Source organism: Peromyscus leucopus, chromosome 8a (genome assembly GCF_004664715.2).
Source record: "Peromyscus leucopus breed LL Stock chromosome 8a, UCI_PerLeu_2.1, whole genome shotgun sequence".
Classification (NCBI taxonomy): Eukaryota; Metazoa; Chordata; class Mammalia; order Rodentia; family Cricetidae; genus Peromyscus; species Peromyscus leucopus.
In genome coordinates this window covers 47526507-47537038 of record NC_051085.1, presented here as the reverse complement: position 1 = coordinate 47537038, position 10532 = coordinate 47526507, and the positions used below count along the sequence as shown (strand labels likewise).

The 10532-nt window shown below is 47.5% G+C and overlaps 1 protein-coding gene across 1 annotated transcript in view; it reads right to left on the bottom strand.

The window, feature by feature from the left end:
- Nucleotides 1–431: 431 nt before the first annotated feature.
- The window catches only part of Arid1b (AT-rich interaction domain 1B), a 382103-nt gene continuing 372002 nt past the window's right edge, over nucleotides 432–10532 (bottom strand). Inside the window, 4 exon segments of the mRNA XM_028888631.2 lie at nucleotides 432–3596; nucleotides 5759–5889; nucleotides 8153–8728; nucleotides 8731–8935. Of these exon segments, the coding sequence (XP_028744464.2) occupies nucleotides 1872–3596; nucleotides 5759–5889; nucleotides 8153–8728; nucleotides 8731–8935 (2637 nt within the window). The 3' untranslated portion in view covers nucleotides 432–1871.

Genomic DNA, 10532 nt, shown 5'->3' with positions numbered 1-10532 from the left:
GCACAATATAAATATTATACACGCCGGAGTAAACTAAACGCAGAGTAACTTGGAGGCACACAGAAGAAACATAGCGAGTGTGAACCAGGATTAAAACAGAGACGCAGTGAAAGGCAGAAGGTTATGATTTCAGGCCAGTGAGCACGGAGGGCCCACTTCAGGGGGTGGGCAGCCACCACCCATGCATAAGGGAAATCAGCACACCTCAAGGTCGCCATTGTGAACTGCTTCAGAGAAGGCCTAGTTTGCGAAACAATCTGAGAAATCAAACCACTGCTCCCCACTCTCACGGAGGTATCCCCGAAGTCCCTTCTGGCCTTCAGGCTTCATTACCAGGAGGAGGCCATTACACTTCCCCTATTTCCTGTCAATAACTTGGTTACTAGGCAACCACGTTAGTCAAACTAGAACAGTATTCAAGAACACCCATCACAGTGCTTAACAAGATTTAATGTACATTTATTCTTAACATGTGGGACATAGAAAGATTTTATACTGAATAAATGATATTCATTAAGCCAGAGGAAAAGGAGGAATTTACATCAAGTTTTTTTCATTTTTTTCTTTTCTTAAACTACATTATCTTGAAATACAAATGTGGATTCTTGTCACAGAAAAATCTTTGAAGCTGTGTTTCTTCCTTTTAGTTGTGTTTTCTTTTTTCTTTTCTTCCTTTTTTTTTTGTTTTTTTGTCTGTACTGGTATCCATTTCCTAAATCAATCCATATGCAACCATTTCCACACCTTGATTCATGAAGCAAATTGGGACCAGCCGCTCTCCCAACAGAGCATGACTTTATACATACAGAAACTTGTACATTACCCTCTTTTTTTTTTTATTTTTGTTTTTTATATTTTTTGTTTCTTTTTTTTTGGAGATATGGTCCTAATGAAAAAATATATAAAATAAAAATAAAAAATTATTTAAATCTACCATCACTTCGTAGTTACCACATCATGAAAAAGAAACTAAAAACTTTGTACTAAAAAAAAAAAAAAAAGAAGAAAAGAAAAAAATGAGGGTATGTTTAATGTACAACTTCTATATACATCACAGCCCAAAGGCAGTAAAAAAAAATATTTAAAAAATGATGGAAGGAATTGTGAAGACCTGTCACGCGGAGGCTGCACCACAGCAGACATGGCGGTCGTGTTGAGGCAGCGGTTCTGTGGATGGCTGTTAGGAGTGCGTTTTCACCCCCAACCGAAAGCGCTGTTTTTTGCTCGTAGCCTAAAACAACCACATCCTTGTGGAGAAACCAGCATCACTCATCGTTCTGACTGACTGCCACACCTCCTCCAGCCCCTATACCTATATTTCTAGAAGTTTCTATTGCACAGAGCTTTGGGTGACGGGATGCAGTTTTGTTTTTGTTTTTTTGTTTTTGTTTTTTCATTCTGTGAAGAATAAAATTCACAGGAAATCAATTCAAGGATCTATTTTCCTTTCACCTTTTTTTGCCTCAGTGTGGTGAAATTTTCCTATCTTAGCATCTTTTGTCAAAACTTTTTTTAAAGTCAATTCGCTTCCCCAAAACTGCAATACAACATGAAAAAAAAAAAAAAAAACATTAAAAAGGAAATTCATGAAAAAAGAAGTGACCTTTGAATGCACTGGACAGCAACTTTGGTTAAAAAAAAAAAAAAGAAATAGAAACTCCCCAAAGGATGTACTTATACACACAGACAGCAAATATTAATTTTTATAACTGTTCAAATTAATGATTTAATTCCCAATTGGTAAATAGTGAATGGGGGGCAGAGGAGCAGAGACTTTTCCTTCTTCCTACGCTGGATGAACGAGAGCAGAAAACAGCCATTTCTACGTGACCCTCTATCTTCACTCACACATGCGTGTCTCCTCACGTATGTCATGACTGCCCAATCTGAAACAGTACGTCACAGATGACAGACGCCACCAGAGAGTTCAGGACAGCCGATATCGAGATATCCAGCAACCGACCCTCGTGCAAAAGGAATTCTGAGCGGTTTTCGTCCACTCTGGCCATGGCCAGCAAAGCCTTGGCCGCCCTGCACATCATGTCTACACTAGGAGGCTCCAGAGGTGGCGGCTGCATGTGCATGAGGTTATGCTGGCTCTGCTGGTACTGCGCCATCGTGACCCCGTCCTCCAGGAAGCTTATCAAGTTTCCAATGCTTCCCTTCTGGACAGCTATTGCCCTTGCTGCCAGTGCGTCCCCCTGGGCAAGGTTCGATAAAAGCGCCATGGACATTTCTCGACAGACTGGGTTTTTGCGATCCCCCACGTACCTAACTAATGTAGCATAAAATTTCTCCTGACGACTAAATGGAGGTGTGGCCAAGATCAGGTCCACGTTGTTGTCCTGGATACTGAGTTTACAGAGGGTCTCCAGCACAAGTCTCTGTGGTGACAGGACTGAGTTGGGCCCCACGGTGGGAAAGGGGTCCTGTGCCTCTGCAGACGGGCACACCATCCAGTGCAGCAAGCCGTCCAGGATCGGCAAGCAGATGCTCTCCGTGTATGCAGACAAGTCTAGCTGCCCGGAAATGTTGGCCAACGTGACCAGTGTGTTATCCCGCAAGACCTCAAGGCAGTCCCACCACCACTCATCTTTGCTGCACGCCACCCCCTTGTCCTCCTCCTCCTCCTTCTCATAGGTTTGCGGCGCCCGTTTTCTCTCTGGATGCTCGTGATGCAGCAGGATCAGCTTTCCCAGGATCAGCACCAGGCCTGGGTGTTTGGACATCTCTGCGTCGTTGCCAGGCACGAAAGACAAGCTCCGCACGATGTTGGACACACAGATGCAGCGCTTGGCCAGTGAGTCCTGCCAGTGTGCGATGGTGCACAGGGGTGTCTCGTCTCGGCTCCTGGGCTCATCCTCCAGGAGCCTGATGTTCCGGTGGCTTTTGGCCTGCTGGATTCCAAAGGGAAACTTGCTACTGTCGGTTTGGGGTCCTGGGTTGGCGTCTTCAGGCAGGGCCCCTGGCCGGGCAGACAAGACGTCATCGATGGTGGCTATGATGCTTTTCTCTGGCTGCTCCTCAGAATCACCTTTGCCTTCCGGCTCTTTCTTCCTTCCCGTGGCGCTCAGAGGTGGAGGCGGGCGCCTGCGAGGAGGGATCTCCATCTTGCTCTCGAAGTGCGTCTGGATGTGCTCTGTGGTGTCGCCACCCCCCAGCTGCCAGTGAAGGAGCCCGCTGTTGAACTCTTGCACGCGGCCCAGCTTGTCAGACCGGTCCACCACAAACAGGTTGCTCTTTTTGACAATCTTTATGGGCAGCTTGTCAAACTTACTGGCCTGCTTTGGTGTCTCCTTGGGGTCCGGGGTTGCATCTGGAGCGGCAGGGGCAGCGGAGCTCTTCCCCTCGGACTCCATCTTTTCGCTGTCTTCCTCCTCCTCCTCATCCTCCTCCTCCTCTTCATCAAGACACTCAGCATCTTCCTCTTCCTTCCCAGAATCGTCTCCCGAGGACCGGCTGTCACCTTTCTTCCCCACATGGTGACCAAGTGCTTTTTGGCTGGGGTCACCCACTTCATATTCCATAAGAATTCCGAAAATGTCAATTAGGCATTTTCGAAAGTACTCTACTAAAAGTTCCAGGAATCCAGACAGCTAGAGAAGAGAAGAGAGAGAGAGAACAGGTAGAGGGTGAGGACATCAGATCTGACTGAAGGGGCAGGGGCCTGAGCCTAGGGCAGCTTTGGGTAATGACGTCCATACTGTTTGAATGTCCTTCTGGCCAGACCCTGGAGGGCACACCACACACCGAGTTACCTTCCTGAGGATGGACAGAGTATACACGAGCGTGTCTCTGGTTCTCTGCCAACTGGCACTGCCAGCACCGGCACCAGCTTTCCAGAGCCATGGCCCCAACATGGGGATCTCCACTACTCTCTACAGCTTGCATGATTTAGGGATTGTGCATTGGGAGCAGTAGGAGCAAGCGTTTTATCGACTCCTGCATCCAAAGCAAATCTGTTTGCTCTTCCACTGTTTACCTGGCAGTCGTCTGATGAGGGTTTTATGGTTATGATTCTCAGGATTTTTATGGTTATTTTTGTCTCAGGTGTCATAGGTTGCCCTAATTTATGTTCTCTCTCTATCTTTTGGAGGAGACAATTTCAGCAACGTACTAGCTTATAAACACTGAAAATTATCAACAAATCAATTTAGTCCCCGATAGATGAATGAGACTACTCCATAAGATGCAACTGAAATCTCAGTTATTCACGACGCTAAGTGAAAGACGACAGCCACGAGCAGAGACACTGCCTGCAGAGGCTGAGTGCTTCTGCTGCCCGCTCGTCCCAGCTCACAGCCTGTTATCCTCAGGCTGCGGACGGCTGCGTGCAACGAGGATCTGTGTGACCGATGCTGTGGAAAGCAGCCACACTTGCACATCTACTCTCTGCTCCCTGGAAGGGGCTTGGGACACCTGTCCAGGGTGTGGGGACATGAGCTGTACCACGCAGTCATTTCTGTGATCCCTACGGTATTCTCTGACATGAAGTTTGGGTGGTTCCCTCCCTTTCACACGTTACCTTTTCCCTGGGTAAGTTAATCAAGCACTTCTAGGTATAAAAATGCATGACCAGCCAGAATTCACCTGTCACGAGGATGAAGGTTCTAGAAAAGGCTGGACACACTATTTATCTTAGAAACAAAACACCAGCACCAGATCGTGCAATATTTATGACATATTAATTTATTCCTCCAACTTAGAATTGTCTCTCGGGCTACATGGAAGCCACAGTGAAAGAAACAGTGTGGTGGAAAGTTCCAGACTTATTCAGTAGCAGGAAGGGAATGGACAGCCCCGCATCCTCAGGAGGCTGAGCTGCTCACACCACACAGAGAACAGGCCTCTCCTTTTCATCCTCTACACCTCTTTAAAGCCCACAGCCCCAGTGACTGGCATCTTTCTTAGGCTTCTTGCTGTCTGTCAGTCATACTCCTAGAAGCGACTTTCTGGCCAGCTGTGAACTGAGGGCCTCCAGAGCGGGGGAAGCAGCAGGATTTCACACAACTGCTTCAAAACAGCCAAGAAAGGCAGAAGTGGGGAGGCCGACCTGGAGGCAGGCGCGGCCAGGAGTCCCTGGTCATTTCATTCATATGGTGGGGACATAAGAGTCATTGAGCGCCATTCTCTCACATGAGTTACCCATTTTCTACTGGGAAAAAAAAAAAAAGAAGACCACAGCCTGGAGCTTGTGGTGCACACACACAACCCGCCTGGAGCGCGTGGTGCACACACACACACAAACCTAACACATGGAATCAGGAGTCCATTTCAAGATCACATAGTGGGTTCCAGGCCGGGCCACGTGAGACCCTGCCTTAAACAAATGACTAAAAAACAATGGAACAAATGAGAAAGCTATTATGTTGCCCTGAAGAGTACGTTCTGTAGTTGACATCAATTACAACTTCATTTTATGTTTTGATTATTCCTACTGGCCTGTTCACTCCGAGCAACAATTTCTTTGCTACTATCTTCCACAACACACACCGCACACGGGGCCACTTTTTTCTATGAGAAATACGGGAATGTATACATGCATATTCCTGTGTACACACATACACCTCAAAGATGGAAACGAGCACCAGACCAAGTACTCAGAACTCTCCATTGACTAGTGCTGCTTCATAATAACTACAGTGATTCCAAGTCTTGGGTGGTCACTGCTCATCACCTCAGGCTCCAGCACGGCACGGTGCATCACTTAATTTCCACCCATTCTCACGAGCGGCTAGCTGCGCTGCGGCTGCCTCACCTGGGAGAGGTTGAAGGTGGCGACAGTGCTGTCGTCATAGAGGAGGATGTTGATGGTGTCCAAGGCCCACGTGCTCTCGGCCAGCAGACCCGACTTAAGGGACATCATCACACGCCACGCCTCGGGAGTAACTAGGAAGGAGAACAGGATGTTAGGAACATTGGCCCCAGAGGAAGGAGGAGAGTGTTGGCTGCAGTACAGATGTAAACGAAGCTCGCAGAGTCAGCCATGGATGACCATCTGACTTTAGCTGGAGATGATAACTCTTAGGATACTTTGTTCTTCAGGATTCTTTTTGCTTTGGGCATTAAACAGGAGCCCTGAGTGTTGGGCCCGGCCAGCATGCTTGTCCTCATCATCTTGCGTGTTTTTTTTGCCATGTGATAAGAGCCTGAAAGGGGGGTTGGGGATTTAGCTCAGTGGTAGAGCGCTTGCCTAGCAAGCGCAAGGCCCTGAGTTCGGTCCTCAGCTCCGGAAAATTAAAAGAGTCTGACAGGGTGCACCAGGCTTGCATATTCGAGCCACCCCAGCACAGTGGCCTTCTGTCACCTCCTTCACTCAAAAGGACCCAAGGTGGCATCTTGGGAAGACTGGAAGTTTGTGGCATTAGAAGAAAATGTAATCCTCAGCAGTGTAACCTTAGACAACGGTCTTGGTTTTCCAGAGCAGTCTTCTCCCCTTCCACGTCCCTCCTTCGGAACACGCTGTGGCCGCACACCAGGCACTTGGTTAGTTTTCAGGGTGCGCTGAGCCGAGGGGAGGGAGCCTGAGGCCTGCACTTCCTGTTCTTCCTACCCTGCCACAGAAGGGACTGCCCAATGACAGCAGTCAGGTGTGCTGGGGCTGGGGCTGCACAGGGGTTCCCCATGTCCTCAGTCTGCAGTGGGAGCTCTTCAGGAGGCTACAGCGGCCTGGGATGTGACCCCAAGGTGGGGAGGGAACCTGCTCTACCCCACTCACCACAGCTACCAGTGGTGCAGTCTGTGTGTGAGTCGGGGGGGGGGGGGAGGGGGTGTATGTAGGTGTGTCCACCAAAGACATCCTCAGTGTGATTTTGTTTTACAAGCTTTTAAAGAGGAAAACAAGACTTTTGTCATACAAGGGGTCGGACTTTTGAAAATAAGGAGCAAAAATTTCCCTAGGTCGAAGGTAACCACTGATAGAAACTGAATTCAGAGGTAAAAAACAAAACAAAACAAAACAAAACACCAAAACCAGATACTGGGCTGGAGAGGTGGCTCAGCAGTTAAGCGCACTTATTGCTTTTGGAGAGGACCAGGGTTGGGGTCCGGCACCCAGATAGCAGCTCACAACCATCTGGAATGCCAATTCTTGAAGATTTAACGCCCTCTTCTGGCTTCCTTGGGCAATGCATGCATGTAGTGCAGATACACATGCAGGCAAAATATCCCATAAAAATAAATACAACTTTAAAAAAGTAGGTATATGTATCTATTTAAACATACAATACACACAAAACATAAATATCTATTTAATTTAACTTCTCTATAAAATTGGGCTCAGTATCTGTATGCCAGCATCTCCCCTACAGCTCCCATATATAAAAGATATCCTATTTTTTCTTACTTTGTACCTGCTTAATGTCCAACAATTGAAAGCATCTTTACTATCATTAATTAAATATCTTTAATTTTCTAATCACTGCAAATGATTTTAAGCCAAGTGATTCCAAAATCTTTGAAAAAAATGTTTTTCTTATACAACCATGAGCTATTATTTCCCTTACTGGGTTAAACGAACTTCAAAATAAATGCAGAAAAGGCTGTGTTTACTCCCAGACATTCCAGACCGCTAATTAGTATTCCCATCATCTCACAGAGGACGGGCGAGCAGCATTAGTATTCAGCTGAGGTTACCTCCTTGGCCTGTATCTGCCAGGGTGGTGTGGATTACGGCAGTTCCATACATCACAGCAGAGAACATTCCACATATCACATCCATCCATCTATATAGCATAGCCTGGTTTCTACCTGTCCCCATGGAAACTCATCCCACATTGTCATCAGAGTGGCTTGCCTTCAATTCCTCAGCCTCACAGTGGGTCTCTTAAGCTTTTGTGGCAGCAATCAAGTGGCTTGGTTAAGGTTAAATCTGAAGCCAACCCACAGCATTTGGGGGTCTGTCCCCCAGAGCCCAGTCTCTCACACAAGCAACCTCTGCACCTAGAAGTATCATCATTTCCATGCAGGCTCTTCTCCGGCCTGTTTCTTATTCAGATGAGTGGCTTCTAATCAACACTTCCATATGTAAATATCCTGATAATTTGTATTATTAAGAATCTCATCCAACTGAATGGATGGAAATTACAACTAAATTAAAGTTCTAGATTGCGAAAAGCATCCCATTTTCAGAACACCCCTTCCAAACTCTTACCAATGTCTTTTGAGGTGATCTTTCGCCTTTGTTTCAGGATGGGCTGGGACGCTTCCACAGAACCAGGAGGGAAGGTAATCTCCCTTCTGATTGGCGGTGGCTGAGGGGGTGGCCCGGTGACCTGGGATGTGGGGACTGTGGGCATGACCTTCTGCATCTTCATGGCGGGCAGGAAGGGAGACTTGCTTGGAGACATGCGGTTCTCCAGGGAGCGCTGGAAGGAGGCAGGGCTGGGCGCCCTGGAGATGTGGTTTGGCAGTGACGGTGGCGTCTGGTAGGATGACTGAGGTGGGCGCGTGATGGGCTGCATGGAGGCCGAAGACGACATGTAAGGCTGGCGCTGGCTGACGTGAGAAGGCCACTGGCTCTCATGGTTGATCCTCTGATCTGGTACCATCATATCATCTGTACGGTTCATGCCTGGGTAAGGCGGCGCCTGTGCAGGGCCGCCTGGGCCTTGCCTGTTCTGGTAGGGATAAGGCATATCGTTGCGTGTCGCCCACATATTCTGCTGAGGCCCCTCGCTGGAGGATGACTGCATGGGACCACCCATCATCTGAGGTGGGATTCCATGGGCTGCATCTGGCCTGGGCCCTGCATCCTCTCTCTGTTGTAGGGGTAGGGATACTGGCCCTGGATGGGCCTCCTGTCCGGGCCAGAGTAAGAGCTTCCATACTGGTTGTACACTTCCTGCTGCTGGCCGCCATACTGCATGTTGTACATGTCCCCTTCGTGGCGCTTGGCCGGAGGCCCGTACATGCCATCCATATGGCGTTTGTAATTCTGAAATTCATACACAGACAAATCATACTGATGTACTCTCAGAGGTATAATCATACACACTCAAATTATGCAAAATAGTTATTACTGGGTAGAATGTTCATTTCAAAATGAATATGGGACGCTCCCACGTACTCACAACCACTAACAATTGAGGCTCGGATTTCAGTATTGCTATACACTCCGAGGAGGGCGGATTCCCAAGTCTGCTTCCATGTATATGAAACTTTCTGTGAGAAAAACAAGGACCCCTTTCCTTGGGCTGCAGTCCAGGGATAGCACAGCATGGGTGACCACATAGCAGTGCATGTGGACAGATGGAACTGAGAGGACCCCAGAGGCAAGGTGTTCTGCCTTACAGGAGCATGCTGGAGATGCCAGGGCTACCCTGGGAGGTTCTGGACTAAAGGGACCCCTTTAGATACCAATGCCTCTATGCCAGTTCCTCAGGCTGGACCACCACACCTGATGTCCATATCCTGGCTCCTGCCCAGATGCCCAGCTTGTCTAGGTCCAGTTCTCCATGAAACTCATACTGGTCCCTCCACACAACTCCTTCCACTGAACTCTACCCCCAGAGAGTCTTTCCCCAGCACCCATCAGGGGGGCGGGACTGCCTGACGGGGGCGGGCAGAGATGCTGAGGGGTGGACTGTGCTATTTCACTTCAACAATTGTAGGAATGCAATTCCTTCTGTAAGAATGCTCCAGAAGTAAATGAGGATTTCAAAAAAACTGTTACTGAAAAATTCTAAAAAGACAATTCACACACACACACATACACACACACACACACACACACACTCCTCTTCTTCTTCTTCTTCTTCTCCTCTCTTCTTCTTCTTCTTCTTCTTCTCTCTCTCTCTCTCTCTCTCTCTCTCTCTCTCTCTCTCTCTCTCTCTCTCTCTCTCTCTGTTTTTCCAGAGATCCCAGATCAAAAAGGTAGCTCAGCAACTGGATCCGAGCGGCTGAGGCCACATCAGGAGTTCCACCCTCAGGGTCACTGTGACTTCTGCATGACTCCGCTGGGAGCCAGCATGAACTATTTTATTACATAAAATATGTCATTACTTGTTATTTTAAAGAGAAAAAATTTAGTGAGTACACTTTGGGGTGCAGTGGGCAATGCAGTCACTGGAGAAGCACCCACCAAAATACGTGGTGTCACTATCTCATTTTAAAAGAGCTAGCTTTCAGTCTTGGTCTACAACAGTCTGAGTTTCTTCTATTGTAAGTATGGTACATTTCTGCCCTACAGTGGATTTACCAAATAGCATACAGTTGTCCCTGGGTATCTACAGAGACTAGTTCCAGGACACCTGCAGGTCACATCCATGGACATTCAAGTCCCTTGGAGAAAAAGGCTCAAGTTTTCAATACCATCTACACACACTCTTGGTTATTTTGGTTATTTCTAGAGTACTCAGATTCATAATACAATGTAAGTGAATGCTATATATACACATATACATATATGTATATATAAATAAATAGCTGTGCCCTACTTATTTAAAGAATGATGACGGAGGAAATGTATGCGCATGCTCTGTGCACTTGCCTTTGGACCTATGGTTGGCTCAGTTCATGGATCTGGAACCTGT